The sequence below is a fragment of the Vigna umbellata genome, chromosome 1 (assembly GCF_029865625.1).
Source record: "Vigna umbellata cultivar VRB3 chromosome 1, Vumbellata_1.0, whole genome shotgun sequence".
Taxonomy (NCBI): Eukaryota; Viridiplantae; Streptophyta; class Magnoliopsida; order Fabales; family Fabaceae; genus Vigna; species Vigna umbellata.
The window spans coordinates 10,359,127-10,378,541 of record NC_142165.1 but is presented as its reverse complement, the minus strand read 5'-3'; the positions used below and the strand labels follow the sequence as shown (position 1 = coordinate 10,378,541).

At 34.7% G+C, this 19,415-nt stretch overlaps 2 protein-coding genes, 1 long non-coding RNA gene and 1 pseudogene across 3 annotated transcripts; 2 read left to right on the top strand and 2 right to left on the bottom strand.

Moving 5' to 3' along the window:
- Positions 1 to 6,711: 6,711 nt before the first annotated feature.
- Positions 6,712 to 7,518, bottom strand: LOC148204590 (uncharacterized). The gene is made up of 2 exons (XM_088114222.1): positions 7,114 to 7,518; positions 6,712 to 6,981 (listed from the first exon to the last, which is right to left on the bottom strand). Exons 1-2 carry the CDS (start codon positions 7,516 to 7,518, stop codon positions 6,712 to 6,714), a joined length of 675 nt encoding a protein of 224 aa, XP_087970348.1.
- Positions 7,519 to 10,114: 2,596 nt separating this feature from the next.
- LOC148204589 (uncharacterized) lies at positions 10,115 to 12,652 on the top strand. The gene is made up of 3 exons (XR_015780660.1): positions 10,115 to 10,259; positions 10,718 to 10,816; positions 12,364 to 12,652. It is a non-coding gene; the product is annotated as an uncharacterized LOC148204589 (long non-coding RNA).
- A 2,420-nt stretch (positions 12,653 to 15,072) lies between these two features.
- LOC148204588 (secreted RxLR effector protein 161 pseudogene) lies at positions 15,073 to 15,468 on the top strand (annotated as a pseudogene).
- Positions 15,469 to 16,489: 1,021 nt separating this feature from the next.
- Positions 16,490 to 19,415, bottom strand: LOC124846597 (uncharacterized). The gene is made up of 5 exons (XM_047323914.2): positions 18,887 to 19,415; positions 18,432 to 18,581; positions 17,911 to 18,066; positions 17,646 to 17,813; positions 16,490 to 17,563 (listed from the first exon to the last, which is right to left on the bottom strand). Exons 1-5 carry the CDS (start codon positions 19,194 to 19,196, stop codon positions 17,361 to 17,363), a joined length of 987 nt encoding a protein of 328 aa, XP_047179870.2. The 5' UTR covers positions 19,197 to 19,415; the 3' UTR covers positions 16,490 to 17,360.

Below are 19,415 nucleotides of genomic sequence, written 5' to 3'. Positions count from 1 at the left end.
CAAAAAAGTGCAGATCGAGGAAGTGCTACAACTATGGTAAACCTGATCACATTGCTAAATTTTGTCGAGCTGAGAAGAAAAGTGAGAGAAACCTTCTTACGAAAGAAGAAGATGAAGAAGAGTTGAAATCTTGTTTATGGCAAAGAGTTTGAATGCAGTGGACATGGAGAACTCAGTCCCAACAATGGATGAAGTTATTTTAGTAAATGATGCGACAAATGTGGAGAAGGCAAACTTGGAGAAAGAACTCAAACAAAAAAAATGAAGAGATTCAGTGAATAGATGAGCTTTTAGATGAAGCTAATGAGATTATGAATAAACATAGGGTTGAGCTTGAGGAGATGAAGAAGGAAACTGAAGACAAGGATGAGGAAGCATCTAGTGTTCTTGAACTAGATGAAAACGGGAAAAAGGAATATGAAGATGTTGAGAAGTACCAGGGTGTGAGAAGCTCAAATACTGAGATGGCAAATAATATGATAAGTAAGATTTTGGACCAGATGAAGAAGTCAGCCAATGTTGTTGAGAGGTTGGCTAAGAATGTTGAGAATAGCCTAAGGTCAGAAACGAGTTTGTTGAAGTTATTGCGAAGTTGGGCATAACAAAGTCGGTTAAAGCATTAGAAAGGTCAACCAAGATAAAAGACAAGAGGGTCATAAGGAAAAAGAAAAACTTGAATCTAATTGAAAGAAACAAGTCTGGTGTGGGATGATGCATATGAAAAATCGAATAAAGGATGAAAAAATTTAAGTTTATGAGAGAGTTTTGATGAAATAAACTTAAATTTTAAGAGTTTATAATTAATAATTTTATTTAAATCTTATTTTATTAGTTTGAGTCTAGTAATATTTAATTTGATAAAGATAAAGATAAAATAAGGATAGGTAATTTTGATTTTTCATTTATTTAGGAACAATATTATTTTATTTTATTGATATAAAATAGGGATAGATTAAGTATATTTTATTTTAAGTTAGTTAACATTTTATCGTGAGTTTTTATCATTTATATTTGCCTCAAGTTCTATACTTATTTAAAGATTATCAAAGTACAATTAAATAAACCACGTTGAATTGAAGAGTTTAATTAGTTGTGTGGGTCACGTTTTTTTTTTAGAGTACAAATTCGCTTCACCATAAGAGATTGGTAGCACTTCTGAAAACCAAGGGTCTGGATGCAAGGATTGAGAGGAGTGAAACCCTCTATATTCTTATGTGTGCTAAGGAAATCATAGTAATGCAATATTAGCACAGCCAAATCTGCACCATATCCATAAAAAAAAAAAAAAAAAATATATATATATATATATATATATATATATATATATATATATACTAATCATTATATGTAGAGTTTTGTTATGTCAAAATAAAAATACAAAATATTACATAAAGTTTCTTATCTAGTTATTAAGTAAACAAGTGAATCTAGTTGTTAATTTACATCGTTTTCATAACAGACATATATATTAATCAGTAGTCTACCAAAAATATATACAGTGATGAGAAGGAAGAGAAGATGAGATAGATACCGAAGTAGTCTCTCGTGATAGCACAATGAAGAATAGTGTCACCATAGTATTTCCTTTGCATACCTTCGTTGGCAAATAAAGATGCCTGCTTCATTTTGAATAACTTCTATTCCCGAAAAATATCGCATCCTTCCCAAATCTGTCATATCAAACTCCAACTTCATTGATCTTTTGAATTCTTCACAAATATCTTTGTTATTGCCAGTAAAGATTAGATCATCCACATACAAACTAACTATCAGGATACCACTTCTAACCTTTTTTGTGAATAGAGTGTGTTCACTGGCACAACGTTCAAATTGTTCTTTAATAAAATACGCTTCAATTTTACTGTACCAAGCTCGTGGTGCTTGTTTGAGCCCATATAAGGCTTTTCGAAGTTTGTAGACTTGGCTTTCTCTTCCTTTCTTAATAAAACCGGTAGGTTGTTGCACATAAATCTCTTCTGTAATTTCACCATGTAAAAATGCACTCTTTACATCAAGCTGAAAAACTTCCCATGCATTCTGAGCAGCTACACCTAGTAACACTCTCACAGTATCAAGTTTTGCAACAGGGGCGAAAACTTCTGTGTAGTTGACGCCGTAGGTTTGCGCATAGCCTTTGGCTACCAATCTAGCTTTGTACTTTTCTACATGTCCTCTTTCATTGAGCTTTGTTTTGAAGACCCACTTCACTCCTATCGGTATCACTCCATTAGGTGGATCAACTAGTTCCCACGTATCGTTCTTCTCAATAGCTTTCATCTCAGCATCCATTGCTTCCCTCCATTTCTGACTTGCATTTGCTTCTTCGAAAGTGTTAGGATCCTCAGTTGTCATCATTGCTAATAGATCATCTTTATCTTCTTCTACACACAGATTAGTTTCATAATCTGTTAACCATGCAGGTTGTCTCCGTGTTCTTGTAACCCTCCCTTCATCTGGATCAACAGTGTGTTCTGAATCCAGAGCAGGTCCAACTATTTCTGTTTCTGATTCTGGATTGTTTGTGTTTTCTGCAGCTGCTTCGGGTTGTAACCTCTCACCATCATCTTCGTCTTGGTCTTCCACATCAAGAGCAGTAGGCGTGCATTCTGTTTTGTTTTCATTCCAGTTCCAGTGCTTATCTTCTTCGAATATCACATCCCTGCTAACAATCACTTTTTTTGTAATGGGATCAAAAAGTTTGTAACCTTTTGTCTCATCACTCACGCCTAAGAGAACACATTGGTGACTCTTGTCATCTAATTTCCTTCGTCGTTGATCTGGAATATGAACATGTGCAATGCATCCAAATATACGAAAATAATTTACATCAGGTTTGATTCCACTCCATACCTCTTCAGGTGTCTTGTATTCAACTGTAGTTGTGGGACTCCTATTCTGGGTGTGAACGCACCATTTTACTGCCTCAGGCCAAAAGGTCTTGGGAACCTGTTTTTCATGAAGCACGGCTCTTACTGCATTCATAATTGTCCTGTTCTTGCGCTCTGCAACTCCATTTTGTTGAGGAGTGTAAGCAGCTGTGAGTTGTCTGGAAATGCCTTGATGGTCACAAAATTCTGAGAATGCTTTAGATGTGAACTCCCCTCCTCGATCAGTCCTTAGACAGACAATGCAAGCTCCAGCTTCTTTTTCGACACATGCTTTGAATTTTTTAAATGCATTGAACGTCTCAAATTTATCATGCAAAAAATAAATCCATGTTTTGCGTGAATAATCATCAACGAAACTCAGTATATACCTTTTGCCGTTGTTTGATATTGGTGAAATGGGACCACAGATATCCGCATGGACCAATTGAAGTCTATTTGATGCGCGCCAGGAGCTTTGTTTTGGTATTGTGGTTCGATGTTGTTTGCCCACGAGACATGTAGTGCATACATCTGTGGACATGTTTAGCGAGGGTAGCCCGATCACCATTTGTCTTTGAGCAAGTGTGTGGAGTCCTCTAAAATTAAGATGCCCATATCGTTTGTGCCATAGTTGGGTTTCTTCCTCGGAACGGTTTTCGACTTGTAAGCACTTGGACTGTTCAGGGTGCATCGAAGCTGATAAATGAAACATACGATTTCCTCTCATAATGGTTTGGATAATTAACCCTCTGTCAGGATGAAATATTTTGCATGATCCATGTTGAATCAAGATCGTAAGACCTTTTTCTTGTAGTTGTCCAAGACTCAAAAGATTAGTTTTAAGTTGTGGAACATAGTAGACGTCTGAAATGACATGAGTAATGTTCCCTAGTTGGATCCGAATGCTCCCTTTAGCAGTCACTTCCAATGTAGTATCATTACCAAGCTTCACACTTTTATGGAGTCCTTCCTCGTCTATTTCAGTAAACCAAAGTTTATTACCGGTCATATGATTGCTACAACCTGAGTCGAGAAACCAATCTTCCATTTGTACTGGATGTGTCACCTCTTCATATGCAACCAACAAAACTTCATCCTCAGTGGTTGTTGCTTCTTCAAATGTCGCGTAATGAGCTTGTTTTGCTATTCCAGGGCACTCATATTGGAAATGGCCCAGCTTGTGGCAATGAAAACACTCAATTAGTGCTTTATTGAAAGGTTGTCGTCCACGTCCTCTCCCTCTCCCTCGTCCTCGACCTCCTCTGCTACTGGCGTGACCACGACCACGACTTGCCCAATCATATTGCGTAACTTGCAGTACATGTTCTTCTGATGGTTGAGAATCTTGCATTCGTTGTTCATGCACAAGCAGGCTCCCATGGAGTTCATCAAGACTCAAGGTACTAAGGTCATTGGCTTCCTCGATGGAACATACCACATAGTTGAATTTTGAGGTTAAAGACCTGAGAATCTTGCTAACCACTGTACTAGAGTCCATTGATTCACCATTGGCTCTCATTTTATTTACAACACTTAGTGTGCGCCCAATGTAGCTGTCGACTTTCTCATCGTCCTTCATTGTTAGGAGTTCAAACTCACGACGAAGTGTTTGAAGCTGAGCACGTTTAACTCTTGTTGAACCTTGATACTTCTTTTGCATGGACTTCCAGATTGCCTGTGACGTACCTTTGTTAAGAATTGTTTCCAGAATTTCTCTGTCGATGGCCTGAAACAAAAAGTTTTTCACTTTTAGATCCTTAAGTTTTGCATCTTCTACAGCTTTTCTTTGAGCTTCGGTTGCTGTCAAAGTCAGCACTGGAATTCCGTCTTCAATAAGTTGCCATAGTTCTTTGCTACGTAAGAAAGTTTCCATAGCCATGGACCAGAAGTCATAGTGTCCATCGAAGCGTGGGATAGCTGGTTGAACGAATTTTTCTGAGATAGACATGACTCTTCACACTGTTTTCACACTCTGTATCACTCTGTATCAGGCCCCTTGATGGAGCTCTGATACCAACGGTTAAGACTCTGAGAATATACTGATGCAATTTAAGTTTCTGTGAAAAACTGCACATTTATTCAGATAATAAAGATGGCATTTATAAGCCTTTACAAAAGAAACCGAAAGAAAAGAAACTGACTAACAACCTACGTGAATAGTGGACGAAAGAATAGCTCCCCTATATTTATTCTTCCTAAAAATCAGGGTGCAGTTAATTAGCAAATACTTAAAACATAAAATAGTTAACACTCACAAATCTTGCAAAGGAGCGATGTGGTCAGAAATGGTCAGAAAGGTTAGAAAGATAAGCAAAGGCCTGTTTCTTCCAATTGATAGCACCTTCAAAGAGAGGTGTCTCATCTCCATGTTTCTTTCTTCGACTCACCAAGTAAATCCTCTCTTTGTTCGTTCCTATGATCCACTTACATATCTTTGCGAAACCCCTTGAAGCCGCAACATGCAGAGGGGTATCCCCATCGTTCTCCATTTCCATAGCCTTCACCCTCACTCCTTGGCTGTGTTTGATAACGGCATTCACAAGGTCGTGAACCACAACTTCTTCATCCAAATCCATGGCCAAGTGCAGTGCAGTGCCCACTGAATCCTTAATCATTGCCGTGTGACACGCTGGGAATCGGTTGTACATGTTCACAACCTTCTCCCCTTTCCCTTCCAACGTGTACTCCGCCAGATAGTCACTCACTTAATTTGATGAGTTGTACGATAACTCCTCCTCAAAATTTTCAGGATTCATGGCCGAACAGGAACTTCAAATAACGACAATGTATATGAAGCACTGAAATAACTCGTTACTATTTTTCTGCATGCGTCTTATATTCCTAATAGGGAATTCGATACTTCAACTCCTCATTTTATGTCATGTCACTTTTTCTAGGTGACAAGGGAAGAATAATGATCTTCGACATTGTTATGGATGGACCCATCGTTAATGTTGTGAACGAAAAAACAAAAGAAAATATTCTAACCAACACCCACTTCATCTTAAGCTTTATTTCTGTCTTTTTTTTCGCTCGCTGGGTCACAAACATTCACTTTACTTGCTACCCTGTCGGGTAAAGTACAAGTTCCATCAGCTTCTTCCTCTGTTTCGACCTGCTCATTCCTAACTGTCGGAATCTTTTTTTCTTTAGCCTCTTTTCACTGTTACTGAACAAAATTGGTGTTGAAGTCACTATTTTTCAATTGATAGTATTTGAAAAATGGTCTGACTAAGCACCTGAAATGGTGTTTTTGGTGCATTAATAATTTTAACCAGTGTAAAGTAAAATATTTTAAACAAAAATTAAAGAAAATATGTTAAAAGATTATTATAAACCTAAATTTAAATCTCCTCAATCGCAACTTTACAAGCAACCAACACAACATTGCTACAATTAAATGCTATTTTTCATAGCTAGAAAATTACATGATTATTCACACCAAGAATAGCTGCACGAATAATGAATCCAGTACAGCACAAGCAATTACATGTAGTAGCTTAGCTGCCATTGCTTGTCTCCTCTACCGGTTGCCCATGGCACCTTATAAAAAATGGCTTTTATAAGATCAAAGTATAGTGGAAACTGCTCCACCGCATACAGCAAGACTGGTAAAAAAGTGGCTGCATAAACGGCGAATAGAACCGTCTTGTATTTGTGACTAAGCAGAAAGTAATGACCGGAGCAGAAAGAGGCAAACACTGCAGCAAGATAGAAAAAGAGAACTGAGGGCAAGAAGAATTTTGAATGGCAAATTTCTGCGAAAATCTTTGGATTGCTTTCCAAAATTGAGGATGGTAAGAAACAGTATGAGCCCAGTGACAGAGGAACAAAGTCCAACAAGTCAAGCAACGGCAAATACATCGAAAGCAGGTTTGCCTTCTAAATGAGGCCTACCTTTTTCGTCGGTGCCACCCGGAATGGAGCTGACCGTAGCAAAGGAAACACCAGCAACAAAACCAGCCACAACAGATGAAGATTGAGATGTTTCCTTCAGCCAATAGCTACTTTTCTCTATCAGATTTTTATGTTTTTCCTCAAATATTTCCCCTGCAGTTTTGCCCTCTGTGTCGGTTCTTAAGTAAAAGTGTTGTGGCACAAGGCTTTCAATATACTGTTAGAAATGAAAAATAACAGGTGGTCATTTTATGAAATACCGTGGTAACATTTTTCAAGATAATTATAGCTTAATTTTTACTAATTAATGAAAAGCTCTCTACTAAGGTATTTGTTTGTGTATATATACCTGAAACCACTTTATATCCCACATCATTTGCAAGGCAGAACCAGCTATCTTTGGTGGCTTGTCGTCTCGTGGAGCATCTGCTGCCCAGTGCAATATGGTCCTCTCCTTTTTATCTATTGCCAGAGTTAAATTATTCCAAACTTCTCCTTTTACCTTCGTTTTCAAATTCTCAATAACAAAGGGTTGCCTGTTCTTCACTGCCATCAGCAGCACATTCTCTTTATTTGCATTCAAGTTATGGATCACACTTGGAATTCGCTCTAAAAGTTCATTCACCATTTCAATTATGCCATTTCTTGCCGCAACCAGGAATGCTGTCTCCGTTTTGTCAATACTGTCACTTGAAGATTTTTTCTGCTTATCCTCTTCTTCTTCTTCCTTTACTTCTTCTTCTTCACCTGTCATACCTGAAGTTTATATAGTTTTGTTTGATATTATATATATATATATATATATAGCTTTGATATATGATTTCTATGTGTACTATTTTCTACTATTCTTATTTATTATAGCATTCATTGTACGATTTGCTTGATTGTATACTAGTGTTATAGTAGCAGATAATACATGGTAGTGTAACAGTTTTTTTATTTTCTATTATACTTGAGGTTTATAGTTTTGTTCGATACTCTATATATGGTTTTAAAATATGATTTTTGTGCGTCCAATCTTCTACTATACAATAGTCATTTTTTTCTATCTTGCTTTTTTTTGTGTGTTTTCTGTTATGGCAAGCCCTATAATTGACATTGTATGTAAGAACAAGAAAAAATGTCAAAAATACATTGAGATTGCTTTTTAAATTTATTCATCATCTTCATTTCAACTTTGTCCATGAAAGAATTATTTGAGACCTTAGAACAGAAGGAAGGTGTGGTTCTCCATTGGAGCAATAATGCTTGTGGGGTGCAAGACATTGGAAAGTCCATCAAATTGAATATGTTTGACAATTGGGGAATGGTGTAGAATGAGAAGTATATTCCAAGCTAAAAATGAATCTATTGTCAACCAACAGGTTTGAATTTTTTAGGTATACAAACAAAACACATAATAAAGAATTTTAATAAATTATCTATAGTTCCAAAGGGGTTAAAAATAAATTCTTGAAAATGACTTAATTGTGATTGTGCATGTGTTTGTGACTAATTCATAATGCAAGAAAACATGAAGTCGTAACATCTAAGGTTGGGACACGTGAGTGAAAGAAGTTTGATGAGGATGGAAATAAAACTTGTTGGATAGTGATAAGTAAGAGAAGTTGGAGTTTTGTAATGCAAACTAGAAAAGTTTGAGACTATTAAAGTGTAATGTAAATCCTAAGACAGAAGTACTAAAATCTATTAAAAGTTCTAGAATAATCTATGGATTTATAAATATCCATGTACTCTCCCATTTGTGTAAGACAACATCTATCACAACTAAGACAACTACAATGCTTCTTCTCACTATAATTTCCATATTCCACTATCTCCACATTTTCTTTATATTCCACTATATTTACATTTTCTCTACCTGATTAACTATTCCTTTCACAACCTCAAAATATTAACAGTGGTACCAGAGCTACGTTTGGTCATCTACTAGGCGTAGATACAATTTTTCAACTACCTCAAACAACACTATAACTCGTTTTATACTACTTCCAAAATATTTTCTCAACCCATGGCTACTATCAATCAAACATCATCAATTCCAGTACCTATTTTTACAGGAGAAAACTACGATTTTTGGAGTGTCAAAAGGAATACATTTTTCCGCTCTCAAGATTTATGGGACAACATAGAAGAGGGATTCACTATTCTAGAAGACACCTCCACTCTTACTACAACTCATAAGAAGGAGTTGAAGGAAAACAAGCAGAAAGATTCAAGGGATTTATTTGCTCTTCAACAAGCATTTGATGACATACTTTTTCCAAGGATAATTGGTGCCACAAGTGCAAAGCAAGCTTATAACATAATACAATAGGAGTTTCAAGGAAGTAATGAGTTACACAATGTTAAATTTCACTCTTTAAGACGAGAGTTTGAATTAATAAGAATGAAAGAATCTGAGACCATTAAAAACTATTATTCTAGAATAAAAGAAATAATTAGTCAGATAAGGGCCTATGTGAAAAATATTATTGACAAAAAAATCGTTGAAAAAATTTTAATTTTTATTCCCCAAAAAAATGATGCAATAGCAACCGTAATTGAACAAACAAAATATTTGACTACACTGTTAGTAACACCGCTAATAGTCTCTCTTGAAGCTTATGAACAAAGATTAAAAAAACATAAAGAAGACTCGATCAAAAATGTCTTTCAATCAAAACTAAAATTACGGTCTCATAATAAAGAATATAAAGGAAATAAAAGTAGAGGACAAATTTCTAGAAATAAAGAAAATTCTAGAAGCTTCTCTATGACTCGTCAAGGACAATATCCTCCATGTGACATCTGTAAAAAGAGAAGTCACTTGGAAAAAGATTGTTGACATCATGGAAAACCTCAATGTCAGTATTGTTAGAAATTTGGTCACATAGAGAAGTATTGTCGTAATAAAAATAAGCATCAAACAAGCTTTGCGGAAGAACATAATTAGGAGAAACTCTTATTCTATGTCAATCAAGATCTCCTAGTGGATAAGGGAGTTGGTACTTGGATAGTGGATGTAGCAATTACATGGCGAAAGATCAAAGCATCTTCAAAGACATAGATAAATCTGTCAATGTGAAAGTTCGGCTAGAAAATGGCACCACAATGGAGTCTGGAGGCAAAGGAACTGTCATGGTGGAGACAAGGAAAGGTACAAAATTCATCAAGGACGTTTTACTAGTTCCAAATCTTAAAGAAAATCTTTTAAGTATTGGCCAAATGATGGAGATGCACTACAAGAAAAATGTCATTTACATACGGATTATTATATACGGATCTAATTCGTAGATAAAAATTTTATTATATACAGATATTATATACGGATTATAAAATAAATAATAATAAAAAATTAAAAAATTAATTAACCTAACACAAGAGGCAGCTACTTTCATTCGTGCATCTTCAACCATGCGTATTTTCACCTCTCTGTTCAACCACATTTCATTTTCATTCACTGCCTCGCGTCTTCTTTGTTTTCTCTCGAGAGCGCCTCTCAACCATCCACAGGTTTGTTCATCACAGAATCACTTCTTCCTCATAATCTTCATTTCTTCCTTTTACTTTCACTTTCATATGCATAACCACCTCTGAATCCTAGGGTTTTGTCCTCCTCTTTACTTTTCCTTCATTTTTAACCGATTAAAAGCACTTTTCTACTGATTAAAACCCTTTCTACTGTTTGCTCTTCGATTTCCATCGATTAAACCTGCATTTGCGCCGTTTAAACACTTTTGTACCGATCAATCTTGCGTTTGAACTGATTAATCGGTTCATATTGAGTTTCTCCCCATTTTTAGGGTTCTTTCGGTCTAGATTAGGGTTCGTTCTCCCTTTTAGAGTTTTTCCCCAATTGTTCCAGCTTCTATTCGTTTGTTTAGGGTTTTTTAATATTTTCTTCTGTTCATTCTCCGTTTCGCTCTCGATCTCGAGTTCGTCTCATTATTTTGCTGCGTTTGCTCAACAAGGAAGCTTCGAAGGAGTTCAAGTCGAGCCCGCGTCGCTCTTTTGGTCATCTCCTTGGAGGCTCTTCCATGAAGCACGATGGAGCATGCTACCAGAGATAAGTATTGCTTTCCTTGTTTCTATTTGTTTGTCTTCAATTGATTCAAGTTGATTGTTCTCTGTTTTGATTTTTGTGTATCTGCTTGTTGAGTTTCCTTCAATTTTTCTGCGTTGTTAATGTTACTTTTCCTTTTATGTTTTGATCTGTTGTAACCTGCATTTTGTTTTCGTTCATTACTGTCTTTAGTTCTATTTTGTGATTTTGTTCATAAACTGTTTGTTTAAATGTCTAAGAGAGCTAATATGAGATTGCTCATTCTTGAATCTCAAGTTCTGTGTTTAGGTTTCAAAGTTGAATGTTCCTCTTTTCCTTTTTCTTATTCTCTCTTCTCATTTCTTCTTCCTCGCCTAGAAGCCATCAAATCCTGGAATCCATTGTGCAATGGGACGTGAGAGGAAGCAATTATGTTCGAATGAAAACAGGGGAATAAGTTTGATGCAGTTGGAATTTGGGGTAGTAATGAATAATTGAGTTGGAAAGAGTAATATAGGGATAATATAGGTGTAGTGTAAATGGGTACTGTTTGAACTACGTGGAATCAAGACCTAAAAACAAAATTCAGAAAATGGGTTAAGGTAAAGAATTGTTGATATTTGAGTGGTGATGTGTGGTTTATTTTAATCTATTAAAATCATGAGAAAATAAAACAAGTAATATTGGGACGCGAATTTAAAAGTGGTGAATGAATTGTCTTTATTCCTTGAATTGAGTTTGTATAAGTTAGGGAATGGAGATGCTATGCTTTCACGTACTGTTCGGTTAAAATTACAAAAACTCAATATATGGGTTTTTAGAATGATTAGTGAAGAGCCAAGTATGACTTGATTATAAATTAGTTTTGGAAGAAAAGAACTTGGAATTGCTAGAATATTATATTAGTCAATGTATGCTTTGATTAAATGAGAACAGTGAAATGAACTCTTGATATGTTAGACAATTGATGAACCATAATTTTTTTAGTGATTAAATAATTGGATATAGTATGAACTGGTAGGGCAGGGGGTAAGATCATCACTAATGAGTAAAGACACTAATATGATATGTTGGGAAGCTTCTTTAGAAAGAAAATTCTGTATAAAAAAAAACCTTATTGTTTGCTGTCACGAAGACTTCCTCTTAGCTGCTATAAATTTTGTTTATATATTGTTGTCTTTGCTGTATAGACTACATAAATGCTACACTAAAAAAAAAATTGCTGTCTTTGCTGTAAAATCTGCATAAAACCTTTGTTGTCTTTGCTGTAAAATCTGCATAAAATCTTTACTGTCTTTGCTGTAAAATCTGCATAAAACCTTTGATGTCTTTGCTGTAAAATCTGCATAAAACCTTTGCTGTCTTTGCTGTAAAATCTGCATAAAACTTTTGCTGTCTTTGCTGTAAAATCTACATAAAACCTTTGCTGTTATTGCACCTAATACCTTGCTGTTTGGGCTGTTCTGGATGCTATTATTGCAATTAAAACTTTACTGTTTGCTGCCCAAAAAGTCTTGCTGTTTTGGTTAAAATGGTGCAGAATATCTTTGTTTTAAAGCTTTCTGTTTTTTACAGATGCAATGTGGTTATTGGCCAATAACCTTAAAGGGAAAATGCAATGTGGTGAAGTTGTTATCACGGTGATGGAGTGCAACGACAATATCAATCCAAGATGAACAAAATCCTTAGTGATTATTAGGAAATTATAGACTTGTCATTCTATGTTGTTTGACATGTTATTAATTGTAGAATTTATATTGTTTAACATCTTAGGAACAGTACAATCTATTTATGAATATTAGACATTTTGTAAACTTATTTGATAATGATTTTTAAGTAATATATATCTATTCTTAATGTGAAATGTTTGATATGGTGTTAAATAAAAGTTATTGTGATGGTTGGTTGTTATTAGAAGTTTAATTGTAATCAATGTATGTGCAGGTGTTGAATAAAATAATTTTTTCTATAAACAATGTTACATACGGATTTTTCCGTATATAATTATATACGGATTTTTCTGTATGTAATTATATACGGATTTTATATACGGATTTTTCCGTATATAATTACATATGGATTTTTTCGTATGTAATTATATACGGAAAAATCCGTATAATATTAGCTACGATCATTTTATATACGGATTTCTGTCCGTATATAATCCGTATGTAATACTATTTTATATACGGATTTTTGAAGTTTTATACGGATTTTGACGGTAGATAATAACGATTTTTCTTGTAGTGATGGATATTCTCTTCATTTTGAGAAACATACATGCAAAATTTATAACAGTAAAATGATAAAAATTGACCAAGTAAAAATAGAGAAGAGAAATAGAAGTTTTCCTATAAGCTTCAAACATGGAACTGATATTACCGTGAAGGTAGAAGTTGCTGGCTCATGGCTTTGGCATAGGAGATTTGGCCACTTCAACACACATGTCTTAAAGCTTTTATATCAACAAACATAATGAGAGACCTTTCATGCTTGAAGGAGAATAATGAATCATGTGAAGGATGTCTCCTCAGCAAACAACACCGACTACCATTCTCAACAATAAAACATGGAGAGCAAAAGAATTATTGGAGTTTATTCATATCGATATTTGCGGACCGATGAGAACGCCTTCACATCACAACAACATGTATTTCATCCTCTTCATTGATGACTTCTCTAGAATAACACGTGTCTATTTCTTAAAGGCAGAGTCAGAAGTCTTTAGAGTATTCAAGAAATTCAAGGCCCTTGTTGAGAAGCAAAGTGGAAGACAGATAAAAGTACTTATAAGTGATTGTGGCAAGGAGTACACATCTTGCGAGTTTGACAAATTCTACGAAGATGAAGGCATAGAGCAAAAACTTATAGTCGCATATACTCCACGACAAAATGGTGTTTCAGAGAGAAAGAATCGCACAGTTATAGAGATGGCAAGATCAATGCTAAAAGAGAAAAGTATGCTTAACACTTTTTGGGCTGCAGTAGTCTACACTGCAGTTTACATTCTAAACAAATGTCCAACTAAGGCAGTTAAAGACAAGACTCCTATTGAAGCTTGGAGTGGAAGAAAGCCATCAGTTAAACACTTACGAATATTTGGGTATATCTGCTACATACATGTTCTTGATCAAAGGATGCACAAGCTTAAAGATAAGAATATACGAGGAATACTCTTGGGATATAACACAGTCAAAACGATATCGAATCTACAACCTACAAACAGAAAAGTTCATCATTCGTTGAGATGTTGAAGTTGATGTAAATGCTTCTTGGAATTGGGAAGAAGAAATTGTTTTTAAAAGCAACATTTTACTTCTAGTGCAATAATCTTAAGAAACTCAAGAAGAGGCAAAAAAAATTAGGTACACTTTCTCCAGCTCCACAACAATAAGATTTTTCACCTGAATCCAGTCCAAGACGAGTAAGATCTTTGGTAGACATATATGAAACTTGCAATATAGTCATGATTGAGCTTAACTGTTATGAAGAAGGATCAAAACAAGAGGTATAGGTTAAGGCTACGGAAGAATATATTGATATGATTGAGAAGAATAACACTTGGGAACTCGTAAATTGTCCTCATGGAAAAGACATCAATGGAGTGAAATGGGTATATAAAACAAAGCTCAATCCTGATGAAACTATACAAAAGCACAAGGAAAGATTAGTTGTCAAAGGTTACTCATAACAACCAGGAATCGACTACAATAAGACATTTTGCCCCAGTTGCTCGCTTAGATACAATTAGAGTTTTAATAGCTCTTGCAGCACAAAAGAAATGGAACATTTATCAATTGGATGTCAAATCAGCCTTTCTAAATGTAATGATCGAAGAAGAGATTTATGTTGAACAACCATAGGGCTTCATCAACAAAGGCAACAAAGGCAAAGTACTAAGACTTAAAAAAGCATTATACGGCCTAAAGCAATCTCCTCGAGCATGGTATAGCAAGATTGATCAATACTTCATAAATCAAGGGTTCAAGAGGAGCAAAAGTGAGTCAACACTATATATTAAGACACAAGGTCAGTATCATCTCATTGTCTCCTTATATGTCGATGATATCTTATATATACAGGAAATAATATGGAGATGATGAAAGAATTTAAAGAAGACATTATGAAGACATTTGAAATGACAGACCTTGGCTTGATGAACTATTTCCTCGGTATAGAGGTGAAACAACAAAAAAAGGTATATTTATCTCTCAAAAGAAATATATTGAAGCTCTACTAAAGAAGTTCAAGATGAATGATTGTAAACTTATCGTTACTCCGTTAATGGTAAATGAAAAGCTACAAAAAGATGATGGAGTTCAAGAGGCAGATGCATCACACTACAAGAGTTTGATTGGAAGTCTCTTGTATCTCTCATTCATTATGTATGCTACAAGTCTTCTATCAAGATTAATGCAAAAACTAAGTCAGATTCATTATGAAGTAGGAAAAAGAATTTTAAGATATCTGCAAGGCACAAAGGAGTTTGGTATATGGTACAAAATCATGACTAACTCAAGGATTATTGGCTACACAGATAGTGATTGGGCAGGATTAATGGCTTTCTCACTAGGATCAGGTATTTTATCTTGGGCATCAAAGAAGCAAGCAACTGTAGCACAATCAACAACAAAAGCAGAGTATGTATTAGCTGCTGAAACCACGGCTCAAGCAATATGACTATGAAGAGTACTTGAAGAAATAGGTCAACCACAAGATGGATTGACTATTATCTATTGCGACAACAAATTGACAATTGCAATAGCCAAAAAATCCAATCCATCATCAAAGAACAAAACACATAGCCATTAAATATCACTTCATTCGAGATGAAAAGACAACTAAACAAATTCGACTCGAGTATTGTCCAACATAGAAGACTAAATTGTAGATATTTTTACGAAGGCATTACCAAGACCAAGATTTCAACTACTGTGCACAATGCTTGGAGTTACAGAATTTGCATCAAGGAGGAGTACTAAAGTGTAATGCAAATTCTAGAATAATATAGAAAATCCTAAGATAGAAGTACTAAAATATAATAAAGGTTCTAAAATATGGTAGAAAATCCTAAGATAGGAAAAACAAATCAAGAACATTCTACATAGATAAAAATCTAGAATATTCCACATAAAATATGATTAGCATGTTCTAGAATAATCTACGGGTCTATAAATACCCATGTACTTTACCATTTGTATAAGAAAACATCTACCACAACTAAGATGACTACAACACTTTTTCCAACTACTACTTTCATATTTCATTATCTCTACATTTTCTCTATATTTCATTATCTCTACATTTTTTCTACCCATCAACTATTCCTTTCATACTCTTAAAATACTGTCAAAAACTTATTAGAATGTATACAATACATTTGTATGTTCATAAAAATATTTGGTCAAATTAGACTCACGATGGAGGAGTGCTTCATTTTCAAAGCATCATAGACAATTTATGGAGGAGAGTGTGAATATAGCACTTGAAGTAAAACCAAAACTTTTAAAAGGTTCTAGAAATATTCAATACGAGATTGATAATGAAATTTTTTACCCAAAACATTAAAAAGAAATAAAACGAAGTTACATATAAAAATTCGTCAATATCAAAATTTATAAATAAATTAAAATTATTAATAAAAAATTATTGATAAAATAAAATTAGAATCTGTGAATAAATTTTGTGGATAAAATTTTTTAGCAGTGAAATTTCTTTCATCAATAATTTAACATTTTCTAGTAATAAGTAGATGAAATTAGTTATAATAACGTATTCTGGCATGTTTAAAACACTTTGCGATAAGAATTTTGATGTCAATTAGTAATTAGTATAATTTTGTTGGGAAACAGCGGTACTTGTTCCCTCCTCGATGAACCCCAAAAATGGACACTATGCGGAAGCGTAGAAATAGAAGTGTAAATGAAAGTGTAGGCGTAGGGAAAAATAACACCAGAAATTTTAACGTGGAAAATCCTCTCGGAAAAAACCACGGGACCTAGTCCAGAAAAATATCTCCACTATGAAAGTAGGATTACAGTGCGTCTTTCTCTCACTCTCTGAGGATCTCTCAATTAATCTCACCCTCTCGGATGGTATACAAAACTCTCTCTATGTCACACACTCACAAAATAGACTCTCTATTTTTCTCTTCCTCACCGTGGCTTCACTTCTCTCACGATGGTTTGTGTTTTTGCTTCTCTGAGTTGGTGTATCTTCACTTCTTTGCTTCTACCCTTTTATAGAAGGGCTTCACACAAAATACCAAAACAACAAAGCTGAAAAACATTGAGCAAAACATGAAGGAAAACATGGAAGAAAACATGGGAAAACATTGACCCTTAATTTAGGGTGTGGGACCCATTTATGTTTATCCAACAAATTTGAAGTTGAAATAATTCGGCGTCAAGGAAAATTTCTTGCATTAATACGTAGAGGATCATACTAGCAAGTAAAAAAAAGTAGATCTAACTCTCTGTTGATCTTAATAAAAAATTAAATAAATGGATCATAGATTAAAACTAACATAAATCAAAGAAGAGTGATAGAAAACACACAAATTTCACATAATATTATGAACAAAAGATACAGAGTTCGTGTTTGCATAGATAAATACCTGGTTTAGGTTGGTTAAACACATTATACATTTCTTCATCAGTAATATCTGGAACACCCCCATATCCTGTGAATGCTCCATAAGGACGTTTCAGCAGTGCCTTCAAGAGTTGACCACTCCATTCGTGTCTTCTTTTCATATTTCTTATTTCCTTTAATCCTTAAAAAAGCAAGTACTTAAAATCAAACCAGATAAATGGTATTAATTAAAAGCCATAGATCAAGAAATTAGCGCGACATACCTACTCCTGTGAAACCAAGAGTATGTACATATGCAGACCTCAGAAATTGTCGACTGGTTTCATAATTTGGTGGCCAAAATCCAACCCCAGCAGTTTCAGATACGATTTTACGCTCCTTAATTGGTGAGTTTTCTGAATCTTGCTGATTTCTTGGAGTAAAAAAGTTGCCTTGCCAAAGGAAAATGTGCAAGAAATAGATTGAGTATTAAGAAACTAGTCCCCAGAATTAAGAAAAAAACAAACTAGTTAGTATATAACCCGTTACCAGTTCGAGCACCAAGACTTTTGAATCCAGCAATGAATTCACATAATGTGGTATAGTTCTCTGGATAACTACATTTTGAGTCATTTGATTTCTTCTGCATCTTTTTCAAAATCTTCTTCATTTGTCTATCAGGGTTCACTGGTTCCACAATCATACCTTCGACAAAAGAAAAAAATATTTGCTAACTTGATGGAATTTTTACATACTATATAGGATTAGTAAATGTGCACATTTTATATAATGGATCAATTATACTCTCTTTTCTTAACAAAATAAAAAATACCCCACCTGTCACCTGATTTAAATCTGAAACTTGAAAGTTTTTAAATGCTTGAGTTTCTTATTTTACAATTGAAAAGTTATCAAAATCAATTTTATTAATTTATATGAACATGAGATGGAGAAAAAGATGGATATTCTGATTAAAACTGACAAAATGATATCTTTTTAAATTAAAATTATCTGAACATCACTTCATTTCATATGTAATGCAGTGTATAGATATATATAATAATACTTACAGTGGTACAGGATTTGCTTCCACCATGAAAGTCTGGTAGCACTTCTGAAAGCCGAGGGCCTGGTTGCAAGGACTTTAAGAGGTGTGAATCCCTCTTCATTCAAATGTGTGCTAAGAAAATCATAGTAATACACTATTATCACAGCCAAATCTGCATCATATCCATAAATATATGTAGTACTCAGTATATATAGCATTCTGTTACTTCAAAATAGAAATATAAAATATTAAATAAGGAATTATAAGGTTGATTTAATTGTAAAGATAAAAATAAGGATGAAAAAAAAGTAAGAAAATTAGAGGGAATTCGTCTCTTCATACTATTATAATATTAACAACTAACATTTATTTGATTTTGAACTTTAAACACAATAAATTCTTGCTGGTATAAATTTTGAATAATTTTGATATCATCTAAAATATGGCAGGAAAAGAAGATAGGTATGAGAAAGATACCGAAGTACTCTCTCCTGATAGCACAGTGAAGAATACTGTCACCGTTGTCTCGCACAAGATCTTTCATGGGAGCGCTGTGGCAGTAAAAGTCAGAAAGATAAGCAAAGGTCTGTTTCTTCCAGTTGAGAGCGGCTTGAAAGAGAGGAGTCTCTCCATCTTTGTTCTTGCGTTTCACTAAGTAAATCCTCTCCCGATTCTCTCCTACGATGATCTGACATATATTTGTGAAACCCCTGGAAGCAGCAACATGCAGAGCGGTATCCCCTCGATCATTCTTCATTTCCAGTGCCTCCCTCGGCTGGTGTCTCATAATGGCATTCACAAGCTTCTCAACCACAACTTCTTCGTCCAAATCCACGGTGCAGTGCCGACGTAATCGTCAATAGTTGCCGTGTGTACATCTCCTCAATCTCTTTCCATTTCCCTTTCAATGTGAACTCCGTCAGACGGTTCACTTTATTCGACAACACCTCATCAATATTTACATAATTGATCGTTCTCATCCTGCTTCAACTTCAGATTATCAGAA

What these genes read in the sequence shown, in the direction of transcription:
- LOC124846597 (XM_047323914.2), bottom strand. Translation starts at nt 19,196, where the DNA reads ATGAGACACCAGCCGAGGGAGGCACTGGAAATGAAGAATGATCGAGGG. An exon ending in GAAGCAAATCCTGTACCACT is followed by an intron (nt 18,067 to 18,431) that starts GTAAGTATTATT and finishes CTTTTGTCGAAG; the next exon opens with GTATGATTGTGGAACCAGTG. An exon ending in AAGTCTTGGTGCTCGAACTG is followed by an intron (nt 17,814 to 17,910) that starts GTAACGGGTTAT and finishes TCCTTTGGCAAG; the next exon opens with GCAACTTTTTTACTCCAAGA.
- LOC148204590 (XM_088114222.1), bottom strand. Translation starts at nt 7,518, where the DNA reads ATGACAGGTGAAGAAGAAGAAGTAAAGGAAGAAGAAGAAGAGGATAAG. An exon ending in GGGATATAAAGTGGTTTCAG is followed by an intron (nt 6,982 to 7,113) that starts GTATATATACAC and finishes CATTTCTAACAG; the next exon opens with TATATTGAAAGCCTTGTGCC.